Raw genomic sequence first — 20893 nt, 5'->3', positions numbered from 1 at the left:
GACGCGATGGAGAACCGTGGGAAGGCCGCGCCGGCCGAGGACGCCGTGCGCTACCGCCTGTTCGCCGTGCCGGGGGCGGGAGGCGAGGAGCGGCTGCGGCGCTGCGTCGACGGCATCGCGGTGCGCCTGGCGCCGCTGCTGGCCGCTTACATCTGGCAGCGACAGCGCTTCCGGCTGAGATACGTGCCGCCGTGCGGTGAGCGGGACGGGGATGGGATGGGAAGGGGTAGGGTCGGGTGGGGTGAGGTGGGATGGGATGGGATGGCATGGGATGCGGTGGTATGGGATGGCATGGCATAGGATGGAATGGGATGGGATGGGATGGCATGGCATGGCATGGAGTGGAATGGGGTGGCTTGGCATGGCATGGGGGGGGATGGGTGGCATGGCATGGCATAGCACGGGGTGGGATGGGATGGCATGGGGTGGGATGGCATGGGGTGGGATGGCATGGGATGGTGGAATGGCATGGCATGGCATGGCATGGCATGGCATGGCATGGCATGGCATGGCATGGCATGGCATGGGATGGGTGGCATGGCATAGCATGGGGTGGGATGGGATGGCACGGCGTGGTATGGCATGGGGTGGGATGGCGTGGGGTGGGTGAGATGGGATAGGGTGCAGTGGGATGGAATTGACATGTGGAATCAAACTCTATAAGAACAAAGTAGTTATAAAAGTAGTTATGTTTTAATCAGTGCTGTGCAGACACCAGGTGCAAGGGGGATCATTGCACACCGTCTGGAAAAATCGTGCTACAGATATAGGCCAAACTAATACATAATCAATAGTTTTCCCGGAATTCAGATACACATTCATTACACCCCCAAGAGTTCGTTAGCATGCAGACCCTCCCCTCTTACACATGCACAGTGGGTCGTGGGATGAAGATTTGTGGTTTTCCTCGCGAAGGCTTCTAACCTTTTGGAGGGCATCCCCCCATACCAGTTTCTTCTTGCCCTATGGACATCTCATCACCTCCCTGCCAAATGTCCTCAGGCTGTTCTCAAACCCTTATCTTTATGGCCTTCATCCCCCTCACTATCCCAGTCACAGTGTCTGCCATCTCTTCTTTTCTAACAAGCCCTACATTCTTGCTTCCATAAACTATCTCTAACTATTCTCCTTCATCCCCTTATTCTCAATCACTGTGAAGCCTTCTTGCCTTTTCCTTTCACTGATGGGGCCCTTCCCACCTTTCGGGATGGCATGGCGTGGCATGGCATGGCATGGGCAAACTGAGTGAGCTTTCCCAACCAGGAACAGTTGTGCCATTCTGTTCTGGCAGGAGACACTCCGGAGCACATCGGTGGCACCACGCTGTTCGGGGACAATGTGGAGGACGAGTGGTTCATCGTGTACCTCGTGCGGGAGATCAGCCGCGCCTTCCCGGAGCTGGTGGCCAGGTGGGGTCCCGCCTTACCCCGCAGCACCGGGCTGCACCCAGTGGGTGCCCTCAGCAGCGCCCCGCCTTGCGCTGTGTACGAAACCGGCTTCTCCTTGAGCAGGATCGATGACAACGATGGGGAGTTCCTGCTGATCGAGGCGGCCGATTTCCTCCCGAAGTGGCTGAGTCCTGAGAACAGCGAGAACAGGGTGAGCGTGTTGGGCACCGCTTTCGATCCCTCTCACAGCTCTGGCTGCTGAAAATTGCGCTTCTTCCTGCTGCGTCCTTCAGTGCTCACATGTGGGAGTTTGCAGCCTGCAGCCACGAGTCTGCTGGAGGCTTCTCCTCAGGCACATCTCCAGCTGAAGGGAAGCTTTCAGTCTTGCTGATGTGAAGGAAACATTTGGCCAAACCTGGAAATTCTGGGAAGACCTCATTGCGGCCTTCCAATATTTGAAGGGAGCTTGTAAACAGGAGGGGGAACAGCTCTTTATGAGTGTGGATAGTGATAGCACAAGGGGGAATGGTCTTAAACTGAGAACAGGGGAGGTTTAGGTTAGATATCAGGAGGAAGTTTTTCACCCAGAGGGTGTTGAGGGACTGGAACAGGTTGCCCAAGGAGGCTGTGGATGCCCCATCCCTGCAGGCATTCAAGGCCAGGCTGGATGTGGCTCTGGGCAGCCTGGTCTGCTGGTGGTGACCCTGCACATAGCAGGGGGTTGGAACCGGATGAGCATTGTGGTCCTTTGCAACCCAGGCCATTCTGTGATTCTGTTGATGGGCCTGTGGGCAGCCTGAGCTGCTGGAGAGGCAGCCAGTCCACAGCAGGGAGTTGGAACTTACAGGCTTTGAGATCCCTTCCAACCTAAGCCATTCTGTGGCTCTCTGATGTACAGAACAAAACCTTGCATTGCTTGTGTGACTGTGCTTTTCCCACCTGATGAAAATGTTACTGTTTGCCAGGTGTTCTTTTACAAGGGAGAGCTACACATCATTCCGCTGTCAGAGACAGAAGAGCAGCAGTGGGAGGAGCTGCCTGCTGAAAGCCTCACCATCTCAGAAGCATTGGCACTGTTACCTGCCCATTCAGAGGAGTTCCTGGCTGCAGAACCCATTCGAAGAGCTGTGTATAAACGTATCAATGGGTATGTGCATGGTTTCTTTGATATTCTGTAACAGAGAGTGCTGATTATGGGCTGTCTGGGGAAACTTCATTGTATTCAGTCATTTTCATGTTAGCTGCAGTAGAGCTGGTTCTCTTTTAGCTAGAAGTTTTCCTGGGGCATTGTGCAAATGGGGGACCTCTGTCCTTTAAGCTGTTGTATTTATGTGGGGACTCTGGTGGTGGTTTACTGCTGGGATGCTATTCCTATTCATGGCAGGAATCACCTTCCTTCTTTAATACTCTGACGAAAATGACAACAGTAGTTAAAAAGGAGCATTTGAGGCTTGCAGTGCACTGAACACAGCGTTACAATTGTGTGAACGCAGATATCCTGAGAAAATCCAGGCCTCTTATCACCGAGCACACTGCTACCTCCCAGCAGGCATCGTGGCAGTGTTGAAGCAGCGCCCGTCGTTGGTGGCTGCAGCAGTCCAGGCCTTCTACCTGCGGGATCCCACCGATCTGAGGGCATGTCGCTCTTTTCACACCTTCCCTCCGGAGGAGCGTGTGATGACCACGGTAAGTGATCCCTCTAATGTATTATTTAAGTTCATGTTTATTTAGAGATGCTGGAAAATTGGAATATTCTTTGTAAGATCTAAAAAGTGACTCATCTTCACTCAGAAGGTGGTGGAGGATTTTCACCCAGAGGGTGGTGAGGCACTGGAACAGGTTGCCCAAGGAGGCTGTGGATGCCCCATCCATGCAGGCATTCAAGGCCAGGCTGGATGTGGCTCTGGGCAGCCTGGGCTGCTGGTTGGTGACCCTGCACATAGCAGGGGGTTGAACTGGATGAGCATTGTGCTCCTTTTCAACCCAGGCCATTCTGTGATTCTGTGATCTTAGGCAAATATATATATATATATCTGAAATACTATCTCAGATAAGGTCAGTAATATTGATGCTTTAAAACCAAATTTGAATGGAACTACAGGAAAGTTGATGCCCATGCAGAGCACAGTTATACCACAGTGAGTGCTTTTCTCTTGCTTTGGCCTTTTCAGGTTACATTCACCAAGTGTTTGTATGCACAGCTCGTGCAGCAGAAGTTTGCTCCAGACAGGCGCAGTGGATACACGCTGCCCCCTCCATCCCACCCACAGTACAAAGCCCACGAGCTGGGCATGAAGCTGGTAATTACTTTGTATGGATTTTGTACTCAGACTGTTTTGTTTGGTGTTTGATCCCAGAAGTGACTCTTTGCCTGTAGGTGGCCTGCTTGTACAGAGAAGCGTGAGCAAACTGGCAGCGACTTTTCTGTAAATGCAGTATGGTGGGGGATTAATTACAGAATAGAGTACTCCTGTGCTTCCACCTCTAGAAACCATTCCAGTCGGGATTGAAGCCTCAAGGCTGGTAGAACACATGGCTCTGTCCTGCACCTCAAGTTTGGCACGAAACATGTAGAACTTGCAGCACAGAGCGAATATAGGCAAGAGCTGAGATGGGAACAGGGTGGGATTTGTCTGTTGGAAGTACAGAAGGCTCAGTGTGCCCTTGGGTCTCTGCTCCAAGTAGAAATAGAGCCACATCTGAGAGCAGGTTTTCTCTTCTGAAATTGCCCGTCCTGAGGCTTGAGCCTCACTGCAGCATGTTTGTCTGAACTGCACAGCTTTGCAATTCAGCACAGACTACAAATACAGTTGAAGTATTGGTGCTTATGTGAGCAGGAGTTGGTGAGTTACAGATCTCTCTTATAGCTTGCTTTTCAGCAGCTTTCCCTGTAGACAAACTTTGTGTGTCAGATTGCAGTATCTTGCTCTGGAAGTTGCAATCTCTCTTCCTCCAGCAGTAATAAACCATTTTGATCTTACAGTCAGCTTTGCTCTCTCCTTCCCAAGTGGCAGAATTGAGTGCTCAGTGATAGGGAGTTGTTGATGCAGCCATTTAGAGCTGTGCTTAGATTTGTCATATCTTGAGGATATCTTCTTGTTGCATCTCTTATTTTCAGGCTCATGGCTTTGAAATTTTGTGCTCCAAATGCAGTAAAGTTTCTCCTGATCTGGAGAGAAAGGAGTTCAGGGGTCCCCTGTGGGAGAGGTACCTCCGCAGCCTGAAGGAAAAAGATTATTTTAAGGTGAAGTATTGTGTCTGCGTGTATCTTTTACATGATCCAGAAGAAAAAAAAACAAAAACAGCACATCTTTTAGCTCTTGAACTTGTGTAAGTATTGCTAGCAGGGCACGAAATCTAATGCTTCCACCTATGGAAAATCCATGAATATCTTGAAAGGAGGCATGTGTGGTTTGTCCCCCTTCAAAATTAATCTATTTATTTTTGGAAATTAAAATGGCTTTGAGTAATTATTTGAAGTTGTCATTTTGAAACCTGGCTGTGAAAAGCAAGTGGAGGGAGAATTACTTACATTCCTGCTTGTGTGCTGGATTAAACAGGGAGAAATGGAAGGCTCTGCAAAGTACTTGGAACTGTTGCGTATGGCAGAACATTACTTCCAGCAATCTGTTAACAAGCCAGAAAGGTAAGAGCTGTGTGTATTTGGTGAATACATAGCACCTGCAAGCACTGCAACTAGTTTTATGTGTTTGGTTTGGTTTTTAAGACTTTCTCAAAAAAATCTGAAGCCATTTTCCTTTGTGCATTTCATATAGGTGCTATGGTTTGGCATGTGAGTACTAATTCCTCTGGTATGCTCTCAGTAAAAGTTATTGCTTGAGTAACTGTTTATCTTGTTTTTGTAAAGTATTAAGCTATTCCAAGTGGGCTAAGAGGTGGCTGAAAAGTGCTATTCACTTGGTTGGTTGGCTATGGAGATTGTGATAGGACAAGGGGGAATGGTTTTAAACTGAGCCAGGGGGGGTTTAGGTTGGATATTAGGAGGAAGTTTTTCACCCAGAGGGTGGTGAGGCACTGGAACAGGCTGCCCAAGGAGGTTGTGGATGCCCCATCCCTGCAGGCATTCAAGGCCAGGCTGGATGTGGCTCTGGGCAGCCTGGGCTGCTGGTTGGCGACCTGCACATAGCAGGGGGTTGGAACTGATGGTCATTGTGGTCCTTTTCAATCCTGGCCATTCTGTGATTCAATCTCAGTGAATAGCAAATAAGAACTAATCTGTCTCCTTTACTCAATAGGGCAGCTGGCTATAAATATCTCCAAAAGATCCAATCCAAAAAAAAACAAATCATTGCAAAAATATCTGAGGATTTACCTGTTCAAAATATCTTGACTGTTAGTTGCTCCAAGTTCCTGTATGCATTTTGGGATCTGCCTATCTGAACATTTACCGAGACAAAATAAGCATTAAGAACAAAGGAGGCAGAAGAGAAATGAGCTTTGGAGACATCAACAAGGAATGTCACTAATTAACTCTGTCTTATTTTGGCTAGTACTGTCTGTATAGCATGCTGGTAGTTCCCCACAATTTGCTTATCTTTTTACTTATTTGCATGGAAGGAATAATGTGGAATTTCACTGGAAACGTGTTTGGAGTGTCAGATGCCATCGGCATGGCAATGCAAACAAAAATCCATTTCAGTAAAGTGAATTTTTTCCTTTTAGCTCTGTTGAAATGAGTCCCGGCGATGAAATCTTGACATTGCTACGGACAACAACGTTTGATGTGAAGGAGTTCGAGAGAGAAGCAACTTGTCTTCCTCCAGAGGATGGTGAGCAGGATGATGGGGGGTGGATTCTTCCAATCACAAACAGTTATTTGTGATGAGAGAGGGGCAACTGTACCATCTCTTTGCCTGCTTCTGTTGTGTCCTGTGGCTGTTAGAGTTGTTACTCACAGGCAGTCACTTCAGATTGGCAAAACCAGTTCATTTATATAAACCACAGAGTCTGAAGTTGTTAGTTTGCAAGACATGCAATCCAGTTTCTGATTTGATAGCAGTAGGTCAGGAACACCACGCACACATACACCAGGTCAGATACTTTGTGTCAGCTGTCCACCAGACAGAAAGTTTTGATTATGTCATGAAACCAATTCCAGTATTGACAATGCAAAGCTTAGCCAGTGTGTGGTCCATTCTGATGGCCTGTATGAAACCAGCATAAATTTTGTTCTAATACTTTCTGACTTGTAGCTGTTTGCCAGTGTACAGTATGGGTCACATCTGTATTTCTGGATGATTTTTTAAGCACTAAACCAAAATGTTTTCTGTTTATCTCAGCTCCTCGCCTACTTTGTACCTTGTGTTATCAAGTATCATCTTGAAAACTTAATTGTGCAAATAAAGCGAGCTACAAAATGCTAGCAGTGTTCTCAGCCATCTAGACTGGGACTTGTGGGCTAGCAGGCTGGGGCTCAAATAGAAAATATGTCCTAAATTCTTTCAGATGACAGTTGGCTGGAGATTTCTCCTGATGCTTTGGATCAGATGCTGAAGGAGGCAACAGGTGAATCCCACCCTTCCTCAAACGAAGAAGAGCAGAAATATGACTTGGAAGCAGTTGCTGAAAGTATGAAGGCTTTTGTGTCCAAAGTCTCAACGCACAAAGGAGCAGAAATGCCATGGTACTGCTATTTTTTGATGTCGAGTGTGAAACGTGATTTCATTCACTTACAGCCCTCTCAGTGATTCTTGATTTTTCAAATTTGGGAAGTGTTCTTTTTAGCAGAGAAGCAAACATCTGTATTAGTAGTGAATAGCTTCTAAACTGGCTCTGTGACCACTCATGCTCTGGTGCAGATAAAAGTGGTGGAGGATGCTTTATCTTCCAGAGCTCCTACTTAGCTTTGTGGATTGTTTTGTTTTGTTTAGCAGTATGGCACCCAGACCGTGCCTGTGTTAGGCTTGTGCGAGCATAGCAGCTTTGCTTATTGAAAACATTTTTTATTTTAGGTCATCTGATGAAACCAACGTTACCTTTGATGTAGACTCTTTTACAAAAGCATTAGACAGAATTTTGGGTGAGACTGCTTGCTTCTTTTGTCGGAATATCTCACGCTTATTTAGTATCTCTGGGTTTTCTGCTGATCCGCGTGCACTGAGCTGATTTCCCTGCTGTCTGTGCTTACACAAAAACACACAGGGGCAGATTCAGAAGAGCTGGATTCTGATGATCTGGATGAAGAGGAGGAGTTTAACTTCTCAGATGAGGATGATGATGACCTAGATGCTGAAAATCAAAGGGAAGACGAGGAGGTATCACCTAAGGAACTTATAGGCAGTCTTAAGTCATACATGGATGAAATGGATCGTGAACTGGCACAAACCAACGTTGGGAAAAGTTTTACCACTCAGAAGAAAGGGGTAAGTGTGCCTTGAATGCTAGTTTGTGGCATAATCGTTTTGACAGATTTGTTATGAAAGAAGAAATACGCTAAAAGAAGTCATCCTGAGCAACGTGATCAGCATTGTTTGTCCTCTAACCATGTGCTGATTACTAAAAACAATAATCCTGTGTGCAGGCAAAATGTCCTGCAGTTGCACCGCCGTTTCTTTTTGAAACCAAAACTTAACTCAGCTTTAACGTGCACGTTGATTCCAAAACTTAGTTGCATGTTCTTGCAAGCTGCAGTTTGACTTCTTGCGTTTCCACTGTGGATCAGTCCTGTGGGAAACTGAGCCAAGACTCACTAACCCTCTGTGTCTTTCTCTTGGAACATCATCCGCATAATGGGAAGTGACCATTTTTAACTGGCAGTGACCACATTTGGTGACCACATTCCTGTCTCTCAAGGCAGATGAGAACATAGTGAACTTCGTTGGTGACAGAACTGTTTTCTTTTTTTCTCTCTCTTTATTTTTCCTTTTTTGTATACGATTTGTCTCGATGAAACTTTCTCCTTGTACTTCCTACAGGCAAATTCTGCTAAAGCAACTACATCTCAAAATGCTGGCCTTGATTCTGAAGAGGAGTATGCTGAGGTGACACCAGTTGATGTGGATATGAACCTAGTAACTAACCTGCTTGAATCTTACAGTGCTCAGGCTGGACTGGCAGGACCCACCTCTAACATTTTACAGAGCATGGGGGTGTATTTACCTGAAAATACAGATCGTATTGGTTCTAGTGAGGGTGCAGCAGAATAAGAGACTCTCTTAATTCAGAAGACGTGGCTGATTGGGAAAAGAGACACAGACAAAGTAGCAGCATTTGGAAGAAGAGATGAGATTTGAATTTAAAGCATTTTATACATGTGCTTTGTGTGGCTTTAAAGACGTAAAGTGAATTTACCTGGAAATGCTGTCTACCTGGAAATCCTGTCTTTGACAGGATTAGGAGTTCTCCAGTTATGTTTTCAGAGCACTGCAAAATGATGCTGTGATGTGAATGAAGACAAAACATTTCTTTAAAGCTGGCATTCCAATCTGCTGTATTTCTGAAATGTCCTTTACCCATAGCAAAGTGCTGCCACTATCTGAAAAAAGCTGCTGCATTTGGGGGGAGGCAGAGGAATACCATGCTGGAGAGGCAGCGTTCTCTTGTGTGGATTTGGGAATGCTGATCCGATGTTCATCAGACATTTGAATACTTTTCCAAAAGTACAAATGCTGCATTGTAAGAACTTTTGATAATTGCTATAAGAATATTTTGTGTTGTACTAATTAGAAGTACTTGATGATGAGTGATCTGATAGAATATGTAAATATCGCTATCTTTTTTGAATTTATTTAAAATAAAAGCAGTAGTCCAACTAGATTGCTGGTGCTGCTTTTTTCTTTGAAGGTATGCATAACTTCTGTAGCAAAGTGTTGGAAGTTCTTGGAGTTAAAGCATTTTCACAACGGAGCATTTTTTGGATTCTGTTATGACTGAGCATTGGTATTGTGCCATCAGTAGCTGTGTATGAGCTCAATCTGAGCAGCTGGGTTTCGTTGTTTAGGGAAAACGTGACCTAGAATTGCTTTCACATAGAATGATTAATTCTGGATATGGAGACTTAGTTTTAACCAGGTAAATAGGAAAGAAATTACATAGCAATTCTTGCTCTATAGACAGCAAGAAGGCAGATCTGCTGGATTCATTGGATTTCTGCACATCTTTTCTATTCTTCCTTCCACTGAAATTCAAGAGCCTGACACAATTTACACTGAAAGCTAATCTGTACTAATGAATTAATCTGTACTATGTTGGGTTTTGCAATCTATTTGTTGTCGGGCTGGGTTGTGGTTATTTGTTTGTATTTTAAATGAGGAATTTCTTGTAAAATGCTCCAGTGCAAATCAAGAAGGTGGAGATTGCACACATGAGTGAATGAAATGAGTGTGAACAAGGAGTGCTCAAAATGGGAAGACCCAGAGTCACAGAATCAAATACTTCTGGATTTGGAACCCAAAGAGGGGCTTGGGTCTTGTTCTGACTTGCTGAAGAGGCATTCATTTCTTTAGAGAAGAGTCTGCGTATGCAGGAGAGAGATCCAAAGTTAAACTTGCCAAGAAAATGCATTTTATATCTTTGAACTTAAAGGAAAAGAAAAAAAGAACAATTTCTGAGTTAGATAGGCAGCTGAGTTCAGAGAAGAAATATGTATTCATATCTTAAAATGAGAAAGGGAATTAAATGTTTGTCTGATCTTGAATCCACAGTGAAATCTTCAGTGTTTCTCCAGCCGTAGGTGCCTAAATTCTGCTGCTGTTATACTGGAGCTCCGGGCCCAAGGACATGATGTGGAAGTAGCCCTGTCTGGATCAGTCTCAGGCAAGGCTCAGTTGCACAGTGAGGCAAAAATGCTCAGTGAAATCAGTCAGCAAACTAACAGATAGTTTTTCCATTACCACGAAGCTGGTTGTTCCTGTTGCCACAGCTTTGATTGAACGAGTTGAACTTTTAAACTGAAATAGAAAAATAAGTCAGAAATGTACCAAGAGGAGAACCTTACCGGTGTATTCCAGTGGGCTTTGATTGTTTTTAACGTTTCCCTGTGTCAGTGCATCTCTGCTGGACACCACAATGTATGTAAAAGATCATCCTTTGCTTTAGAGCGCTGATGTCCATGCCTGGTTTTAAATCTAGAAGTTTATTTGTGTTCATTTGTGGGATTTGATCGAATGACCTGACTTAAAAGCAGAGACTTCATTCGGCATGCTCGGAAAGGCACGCTCATCCCTAATGGCAGCCTCACAAGGCACAGCTTGAAACATATTTGTCTTCAATGTGTTTATTTTCTCTATCAGATGGTCACACATGATGACTGGCATCCTTTGGTATTTATGAAAAAAATTAATGTAAGTAATAACAAGGCATTTCTGTGTGTGCTGCAGGTAATAAGCTGAGCATCCTAACAACACAACAGAAGAGCTTTAGTAACTGGAAATCAGATGTTTCACACACAGTGTGTGAACTAACTCTGTGTCTGCGATGCTGGCCAAAAAGCAGCGCTTACTGGGGATTCTCTAGGGTCTCTTTCATGTGGTTTTGAGCAAAATTGTACAAGTTGCAAGGCTTCACTTGCATACCAGGTAATGAATATACATTGATGTAATGCACTCTGCTGTGGGTGAGCATGCTGGATTTTGCAGTTCACATGGTCTGAAGCAGTGATCTTTGAGATCTCTATCATCTACAGTGAAACTGAAGAAACTAGCCAACTGTTTTCTGTTCATGGATGCGTATTTTTGAGCTCCTGTTTTCCTTGCATCATCATATATACTATATGCACAATCTCCTCTGAAGAAGTTGCACTGAAAAAATGTGGTTTGGCCTCAAAACTGGTCTCATTTACACTTGTTTTTCGTTTTTAAACATGTGCAGCAAAATACACATCCTCAGAGCTCATCCCCACAGGCTGCTGTTAGCGAGGAGCTAGATGAGCTTCTAACAAAGCTAACAGCTTTATTTTTACAGTTTTCCTTATTTCTTTATTTATGCATTCTTCTATTCAGGAGTAATATTTGTTGCTCATCTCAAGTTGTGGAAGATAAAGTTTTCATTGGTCACAGCTACTACTAATCCTGGACTATGAGTCCATGTGTGCATTTTTCTGGTCTGAGAATGATGTTAAGACATCGAGGTACCTTTCTCCCGTTATTTACTGACTGCTTTCCTTCAGCATCTGTCATCTTGTTTCCATAAAACGTCTGCTTGTGTTGCAGGGAGTGTTAATAGTTAATAGCCTTCCATAGTTTCCAATGCTATCTAAAACATCTTGTAGTACATCTGATATCGGGCTAGCATATCATACAGTTAAAATCTTGACATAAAAACTGTAGTGGAAATGCTAAGTCAAGGCCTGAAGCAGTGATGGAGCAGTTGCTGGGAAGGCAGGGCCAACCCAAAGGAGTTCAGGTGCAAACAATGCAGCTGAATGGCCAGAAGGGCTGGAGCCAGGATCCACCCCTTCCAGACCTCATTTAAGGGTTGGCAGAGAGGAGGTTGGGGTGTTTTGCTGGAGAGCTCTGATGATTTCATGCCTTATTTAAGCAGTTCTTTTCTTTTTCTTTTCTATCCAAGACTGCTGCATTTGGGCTTGCTCTCATTTGCTGTAGCCAAAGATACTGCCACCGTGTTATTATTGCAGTTCTTTCCAGTCCATTTTAGTATTTCAAAAACTTAACTGGTTTTCACTTTATTTGCATATAACCTTATCAGAACTGACAGTCCTGTATTTGCGTTCATCGTTGCGCTGGATGTCTTAATTCAACTAGTTACTTAATGTATTGCTTTAAGTTTTCTGTAACCTTTGTCATGCTTTTCACATCACTGCATTGGGTTTCTGTATTGATTTATCTGATCTTTCTCACAATTTTGCCTGCTTGAACTTAAATAAGATCTTGTGTTGGACGTGAACATCTTAATGGAGGCTGGCCAGTGAAAGCATTGCTGGTTGTGTCAGGCAGTTAACAGGGAGTTATCAGAACACAGCAGTGGCAAATAGTGCAAAGCCATGTCCTGTCATAGAACTGTAGAATGGCTTGGGTTGGAAGCAAACCCAAGGATCATCAAGTTCCACCCCCCACCTGCTGCAGCCAGGATCACCAACCTCCATATCTAATAGTAGACGAGGCTGCCCAGGGCCCCATCCAACCTGGCCTTGAACACCTCCAGGGATGGACGGGGCATCCACAGCTTCTCTGGACAGCTGTTCCAGCTCCTTGCCACTCTCATTGTAAAGATCTTCCCCCTGACATTTCATCTAACTTTTTTTCTTTGAGTTTAAAATCACTCCCCCTTGTTTTGTAATGGTGTTTTAGAATCTACCACTCCTCCTCCTTAGTTTATTTATTTGATTTAAGATGTAAGTGATATCTATGCTATTGTCATGTCTGTAGTCCGAACTGCATTTTTTTTCGTAGTATTTAGGCTACTGTATTGCTTTTCATCATGTTGTTCCTCTGCTGTGCTCTCTGGCCAGTTTATTCTTAGCTTCAGTAACATACCGCTGTAGAGCTTTCCTTCCACTTACACTGAATAATATCACAAGAAAAAAGAAAGGGGGGAAAAAAACTCTCAAGTGGTGTTTAGATGTAAGACCAAGGACAAGCTTCTTCAATGAAGGACAGATGAAAGATTTGATGGCTATGGAAGTCTGTTACTGTCTTGGACTGGGATGTCAAATTGGGAGACAAAATCTTTGCAAGGAGTTAGACATACCTTACCTGCAGGATTGCATTTGAACTGCTTCACCCCACAGTGCTCAAGTGATTGTAAACGGTGGGTTAGTAATGAAATCATTGATACAGATTTGAGTTAACCTTTAGCTTGAAGGTAGAAAAGGGAGAGTGCTTCACCACAAGTACAGTGACAGGCTGATGGTTCTTTTTAACAGCAAGTTAATGGTGTGGCCACACCTTATAAATAAGGGAAAACTATTCTTGCTGTGAGGAAATACAGCATATTCTTTCAGTCCAGTTTCTATTAGGAAGAACTGAGATGACTGGTGTTTATGATCCAACTACTGTTTAAGGAATGGTTTGTAACCAGCAGAAATTGTGGTGAAAAGGTTGTTATGAATGTGATTTACATGGTCATGACAAACGTATGCTAACGTGACGTTGTATTGATAATGAGATCTGTGTTTTACTTGTTTGATTTTTTTTCCAAGTAGCTTTTAATTTTACTTTTAAGTATGAACATACAGTCTGTGATCATATGTGTTAGTAACATTTTTACTTACATGAAATGGGGATTGGGTGCCTGCATGCCTACTAGCCTGATCTTGGTATACAAGCCTAATGAGTGATTTTTAATGGAAAAAATAATTAGTAACAGAAGGAAGGAAAATCAGATAACATTGTGTGGGCTGGACTGAATGTATCTACCATTGGTAAAATTAAAAGGTGGCATCAATATAGTTTTGAGTTCTTAATGCTGTTTTGCCATGGAGAAGTCTAATGCTGACTCTGGAAATTTTGTTTCCTGTTGAAGTTGAGGGATTTTAATGTTTAAGTCACGACTTGGTCTCTGTTATCATAATGAGGAAATTTCCACTTGCAGTTTTGAAGTGAAGTATTCAGAACAGGCCCATGTGTGCCTAAAAAGTAAATAGCAAAGACACATACTCAAATCAGCGATCTTAATTACTCTATTATTTCATCTAATAAGGGAGGACATGATAAAAGATATTGGCTTGAGGTAATTGCCAGTCAAAAAGCAGGACCTAAATATCATTGAAGGTCTAAGGAGATGGGCAGAGTAGATTAAATTGAGCAAAAGAAAACTTAGATGGAGTATCAGGAATCAATTCTTAATTAAGTTGCAGTATTTTTTTTCGTAGTAGGTTGGTACTACATCTTTCCCTTTGGTAATTCAGAACAAAGAACTCACGTATTTGCTGCATAGAGCAGTTTTACGCTTTCAGGGTGTTGTACTGTATGATCTAACTAGCTTTTTCTCATTGCTAATTTTGTGTTGTAGTATATTAGTCTGGTGATTTAGAAAATTGAAAGTAGAATTGCAAAGAAGATTAATACTTGGGTTGGATTTGGGTTTGACATCTGTGGAGCACAGAATCATAGAATGGCCAGGGTTGAATAGGACCAGAATGACCATTTAGTTTCAGCCCCCCTGCCATGTACAGGGTTGCCAACCACCAGACCAGGCTGCCCAGAGCCACATCCAGCCTGGATACAGCATGTTTCCAGTCTTGGCTGGACTATCGTGTTGCACTCACCATGTAGTCTGGATTTGGTGCCTTCTGACTGTAACAGCAGTTTCACGGTGAAAAATCCTGTGTTTGGGTGCCCTTATACCTGTCTCATAAATGTAGAGTTATTTAGCTGCAATGGAGGGGGTAACCTCCTGTGCTCTGGGTTGATGCAAACTACAGGTCTTAGGAAAGCAACAGGTATTTGAACATGGCTTTCATCATGGTCCTTGTCTATCATTGCTGTTTTCCAGAATACGAAGTGTTAATGGAGGACTGTCCAAATAAATGTGATTGATTTCATCTCCTGAAACCTGTTTTGATTTGGGGAACTTGTTTTCCAGTGAAATACGAAGTCAGGGGGTAGCACATTTTGTCAGCTTCTGGCGGAGACAAGTCCACCCTTACATCCATTTCTGGTCAAATTATCTGAAGCCAAGTTGACTTTCACAACTCTTTTCCTATCAGGTATGGGCATAGGTTCTACAGAGAGCCTTCTTTGAGTCTCTGCATGGTTCCTGTACTTTTTAATGGCTTTAATGATTACAGAGCTTACAGGGAAGAAACAAAAAAAAACAGCGGTTGGTTAAAAACATAAAATGCTTCAGTTGGTGTCTGCTCTGACGTGTCTTTAAAAGTCTTAATGTCAAGAAGGAGGCTGCCTAATGCTTTGTGACATTCAAGGCTATTGAAAGTTTCTCAAATTTGCAACCCATAAAGTTAAATAGTTCTAATCAGCTGTTGTTTTAGGAAATCCTTTTGTATGTGTTATTTGAGGACCTTGGCGATGAAAAGAGCATTTAAATGCATTTCGCTTGTAGGATAGGCACAGCAATTGTTTTCATGAAGAGAATGTGAAAATACCTTGAGAACATAGATGGCACTATGCGCTCAGAAACAGAAAACTGTGTGTTGTGTGTATATATATATATATTTATTTATCTAGGATGAGAGCAGGAAGAAGAGAAAAGCACGTAATAATCCGTGTGTTGTCAAAACATTGCCTGCTAAGCATTTATTAGTTCTGATTATTCCCAAGAAGTTATGGGTGTATGCTCCATCCCTGGAGGTGTTCAAGGCCAGGTTGGATGGGGCCCTGGGCAGCCTGGTCTGGTATTAAATGGGGAAGTTGGTGACTGTGGCGGGGGGGGTTGAAGATTGATGATCCTTGAGGTCCCTTCCAACCTGGGCTGTTCTGTGATTCACAGATGAAAAGTGACATCTGAGGGCCAACAGACTTCAGGAGGTACTCTGTTTTCTCCTAGGGTAAAGCAGCATAAATTATCCTATGACTTAGAGCAGGTCATGTGCCTTAGCTGAGTTCAAAAGTGTCATGGTTCTTCATGTCAGCTCTTCCTTTGTGCCCTCCTGTGCCTTCTGAAGATGGAACGCATGTGCTTTTTCACAATGTTAAGAATAAAAGTTGTTTTAATATGCGAAAGCCAAATACAGGTCTGAAAGATCTGTCTTCAAGGCTAGTTGATAGCTTTGAATCTTTTAGCAATTAAAATCCTGGTAATGTGCTAGAGATTTACATCCACTAGCTACTGAGCTTCCAATTTTAACTGCAGCATATTTTGTCCTTGTTCAGAGCTCTCATAAAAATGGCTCAGTTCAGTAGATGCAATTACTTAATGATTAAATGACATAATATGGACTAGCAAGCAAAACTGATGGAATCTATATGAATTCCCTGTTGTCTTAGGATTAAAGCCCTTGCTAAAAATTTCTCAAGCCCTTACTTCAATGCTGCATAGAAAAGAAGATTGTGTATATGTGCAATGTTCTTAGTCCACTCCTTGGTATGTTCTTATATGCTTTTAATGTGTTAAAAATGCCTTTCTTGACATTTTTGGCAGTGAAGGTAAGCCAGCCACCTCTCCTGAAGCTATTAAATACTTGGAGGAGACAAGCCTCTACATTGTGTTCTTGTTAAGCTTCTAAACAGCAATTAATACAGGCTCTTAGGTTGTTTTCTATGACCACTACACCTGCTGATTCATTGTGCTGAACTTGCATCAATGTGTGTTACTATAGTCATGGATGTGAAGGGAGCCACAAAAGAGATGCAGTTCTAAAAGAATGGTGCTGTCTTCCTGCACTTAAAAACAGAAGAAAATAAGCAGTCACAATTCTCTTGTTTGGATAATTTGACTCAGGTTTCCAGTTGGTTTTTATGAATCCCACACAATGCTGACGGAGGTTGGTGCAGTGAAAATGTGGCAGCAATTATTTTGTCTATAAATTAAAAATCAACTTCTCCCTCCCCTCAAGTATTTGAATCTCACTGTCTCAGATGGAATTGAATCATCAGCACAACGTCGTGTTTCATTTCAATAGAAGGATTAAATTTCCTTTGTGCTATTGCCTATATTTTCAAATGCCAGTAAAACATGAAAATTCATTGTAGAAATTATCAGGTAGGTTACACTGGATTGAAGATAGATAGCAAGTGGGAAGGCATGGAAGTATTTTTTTTATTCTACTGTGTATAATTTTACTTGAATAAGCTTGGTGATGAAAAAAATGGATGTATATTTTTTGTCAAGTTTTGCATAGGATTATTTGTTGTAATACTCAGATCTGGTGTAGTTAGTGTTCAAGGAAGGCAAAACTGTCAAGAGGAAGTAGATAAAATGAATTAGCTTGTACAGATGTCAATGACTGTGTAAATGGCTTTTTGGGTGTATGGAGAGAAGCTTGATGCTATGTATTGAAGTTGATAGAGATTTTACAAGTAACTCGATGAAGTTCTTCAATAAAGCCTCTGGATAAAAATACTCAAAACAGCCAACAGTTGACTGTGGTTCACTGCAGGTCCCCTGAGAAATTAAGTAAATTTGTTTATTTGTTCATCCATCGTAGAAGAGAAGAAAAATATTTTACTGTCTTGCCACAGTCTAACAGTGTTCTCCGTGCATATATTGTGAGCTTTGTGATGAGGAAGTATGAGGACAGATAAATGCTAGTTCTTAGCTTAATTCATCCTTCAGTTACTCTGTAAAATCACAGTAATGTGCGTGTCAAATGTTTTAGTTACTTAATTTTCCTGACTTGTTTTGAAAATCAGCTAATTCTTGTTTTTCTGTGTGATATATACCAATACACAGTTGAAGTAGTTTTGTTATTTGCCCTTGATTATTTCAGTCGCTGTCTCTACAACTAACATAGTCTTGAGCATGACTTAAGTGTCACTTTTTTAAGTGGAGGAATTCTTACTTTGTTTCCTACTTAAAATTTCTTTACAGATTGAGCCCCTATAAGAATCTGTTGTTGAAAATAAGTATGTGTTGAAATAAGTATTCCAACTGGAGATTTAAAAGTCTATTAACCTATAGAGTGTCACAATGAGAACATGTTTTGAAATCACAAATATGTCACTTAATGCAGAGCCTTGAGGTTTTCTGTAATGGCACAGTTTTGCTTGATGCCTGGTGGTGTCATTCAGTGAGAGCTTCTATCAGGGGCACTCAGTACCGTGAGCCTAGAGGGCAGTTTGAGTCAAACAAGGAAGGAACCTGCTGTTTGAATGATAGGAGCATTACTTAGAAAAGCTTAGGAAGGTTTGTTTAGTGTGTCTTGACTGTCTGACCAACAGCTGTGCACAAATGATGCCTGTGGGCATTAGATTTGATGGGCAGAAGGTCTGATGTGGTGCACAGGCATCACTTTTGACAACTGTTTGAACTCCATGTTTTAGTGGTTTGGGAAACAGGTGAGAAGAAGGATGGTCCAGTGTGGTGCATCCTAAAAATAGGTGAAGAGAGAAGAGCAGAAGATACAGGAGGGAGTTAATGTCTGGAGAATAGCGCAGTACAGGCGAAAGGCTGTAGGTGAGTGGCCTGACAGGAGGAGCTGTGAGCTGTCAGAGCAAGAAACAACGTGGAAGCAGAGCTTTGAGTGAATTAACTCTCTTCATCCTATTTTCCTACTAGGAGAAGCAAAGAAAATGATGAGCAGGTAAGCACGGACATATTGCTGTTAACATAGCATGGAAGAGTAGGACAGAAGGCAAGGGGATAAAAGAGTTAAGATATGTTTCCTAAACTATTTCTTAAACCATGTGGAAATGAGAGTCAGTTAAGAGGATAAAATGTCACTGGCATGACTTCATGAAACATCAACTTTATTCCTGTAGTTCAAGATAAAAAACCTTTTTTCTTTTAAGTCTCCGGAATTCTGGAGCGCGGTGTCTGTGAAGATGGTCAAGTTTTTGATGTCCCTGGGGTAGGTACTTGTAATAGCTTATATTATGTCAGTCAAAATGCAAGTCAGAGTGGAAGCCTTTTATTTGCTATTTTAATCAACATTTTTTTTATTATGACAAATCTCACAGAAATTGGTAGCACATAAGTAACAGGAAAGGCACTGCAATACTCATCTATCTAAAGTGAATTGAAGATCAGCAGTAAATAGCAAGAGTCGAATGCAGCCTATAGGGAACCTTAGCTGTTATAAGCATTGCAGCTAGCCTCTGGCAGCTTAATACAAATTCACAGCCATATTAGCCTATAATGGATTACAGAGAGTGCTAGAAAAACTGACTATGCTCTTGTTTGACTTCTCAGAAATTCTATTGCCAGGAAAATATCCTTCAATTGAAGATGTAAAGGCAATGTTTTGCAATGTGCTGTCGAAATACTGTATAACAGTTGGGTAAGTTCTTTCAACTTCCTGTGTATTTAGCAGAGAACCTTTCTTTTCCTTTTTTCCAAAAGGAGGAAGTCCTCTGCTCAACTGTTGGTCTTATTTGATTACTCTCGATGATGTTGCTGAGTGTCAGATTGCTTGAGTTGCTTCATTTTCCATTCCCTAGGGGCTATGGAAAAAAGGTGGGTATCTGTCTTTACATTATATTAAGTTCCACCCAGAAACTTCGTGGAGCTGGAAAGTTGTTTATAATAATCAAGAGCACAATGTGTTAATTTAATTTGCCTCAGCCAACAGCAGTGGATAAATAGCTGATCTAGAACCTGTTTGGATGGGTTTCAGTCTCCCAATTGAATTCCAAGTGCTTAATTATACCAGCAACTTTGTTTTCCTGCACTGGAAGCTTAAGCTGTGCAGGTGTAGGTGGGGTGTGCATGCTGGGGTGGTGTGAACTCCTCCAGTTACCCTACTCTCTTACTCAGAGCTGCTCTGAATTAAATGTTCATTGGAGTTCTGACTTGAATTTTGCAAAAAATGCAGTCCTAAGTAGAACATGTAAACCAACTGCATAAAAAGCAGTAATGGGAGGTTAATGAGTAGCTATCAGGAAGAAAAACTTCAGCTGCAGATGGCTGAACTACTTATCGCTATGGAAGTGCATTGCAAGGTATCAACCCAGCAAAGCAAGCCAGGTTGTGTGTACCAAGCAGTAAAACACAGCTATCCAATTGTAATGCTTTACAAGATCAGTGACATGTTCATCTGTTACTCCTTGGGGAAACTACTCTTTTCAAGACTTTGTTCTGCTTCCTACGGAAGCTAATACTTGATGTACAAATGCACACTTAACTCTATAACTTGCATTGCCTGGATGTAGAATTAGTTTTTATCCTAATGAATTAAGAGAGTTAATTTAGGTATAAGGTGATAGTCCCAGAGATCAAAGCTCAGGGCATGATTTTTTTAGGGAAAAAGAAAAATATGCACCAGAAAATAGTTTCAGCGACAATTCTGCATGCTGAAGACCTACATGGATCTATGGTAGGTGCCCTTTGGTAACTTGGAGTCCATACATTGCCTTGCAAATTCTGTTTCAGTTTTTGGATGGCTATGATGTTCAATTCCTCACCTTGTATCAAGTCATGCTACATACTAAATCACATGTATTTCAGATCAGGGTCATTAATAAGACATTAAACATCGCTGATGTTATTATGTTGAAAAAATGAAGTGAGACTGTAGAAATGATTTTTATCTGAGGTTGGTTCCAAGAAATTGATTTTTAAGCAGTAAAACTTTTTTCAGGAGTGTAACAGACAAGAGATAAAAGTGCCTCTTAAACACTATCAAACTGAAGGTGCTAGTGATTAAAAAGCACTTGCAGGAGATGGAGCAGGAGAAAAGGAATAAGTGTACGTGCTGTTTTGTGGAGTTGAGGTTCATCTGAAGGCCCAGCTGTAACGGAGGGAAACATTAAATAAAGAGTTAGAAGCTGGATGCTTTAGCAACTGTGTGTAGAAAAGTTAAGTTTAAAACCAAGGAATGCCTAGGAGAACAAAACTGAAGAATAAAAATGCTTATTCCTTTGTTCAGATGCATATGTTCCTCTTGGCTAAAAAACAGTGAAAGTATTTGAGAGACTGTCTTTCCAGAATCTCCATTAACTAAGAGAACCTTGAAGAAGCAAGCTCTGAAC

The 20893-nt window shown here is 42.3% G+C and overlaps 1 protein-coding gene across 1 annotated transcript; it reads left to right on the top strand.

The window, feature by feature from the left end:
- Positions 1-6: 6 nt before the first annotated feature.
- On the top strand, positions 7-9164 carry ECD (ecdysoneless cell cycle regulator). Its single transcript, XM_085229537.1, has 13 exons — positions 7-196; positions 1292-1409; positions 1512-1599; positions 2354-2535; positions 2882-3074; positions 3560-3688; positions 4507-4632; positions 4949-5034; positions 6072-6178; positions 6855-7032; positions 7361-7428; positions 7551-7771; positions 8324-9164. Exons 1-13 carry the CDS (start codon positions 7-9, stop codon positions 8552-8554), a joined length of 1917 nt encoding a protein of 638 aa, XP_085085663.1. The 3' UTR covers positions 8555-9164.
- The last annotated feature ends 11729 nt before the right edge of the window (positions 9165-20893 follow it).

Source organism: Meleagris gallopavo, chromosome 8 (genome assembly GCF_905368555.1).
Source record: "Meleagris gallopavo chromosome 8, MGAL_WU_HG_1.1, whole genome shotgun sequence".
Taxonomy (NCBI): Eukaryota; Metazoa; Chordata; class Aves; order Galliformes; family Phasianidae; genus Meleagris; species Meleagris gallopavo.
The sequence above is the reverse complement of the archived record's forward strand: the minus strand, read 5'-3'. Positions and strand labels throughout refer to the sequence as shown.

Bases quoted from the DNA above. Each gene is read 5' to 3' on its own strand.
- ECD (XM_085229537.1), top strand. From the start codon at position 7: ATGGAGAACCGTGGGAAGGCCGCGCCGGCCGAGGACGCCGTGCGCTAC. The intron at 5,035-6,071 runs GTAAGAGCTGTG...TTTTCCTTTTAG, and splicing joins TCTGTTAACAAGCCAGAAAG to CTCTGTTGAAATGAGTCCCG. The intron at 7,429-7,550 runs GTGAGACTGCTT...AAAAACACACAG, and splicing joins AGCATTAGACAGAATTTTGG to GGGCAGATTCAGAAGAGCTG.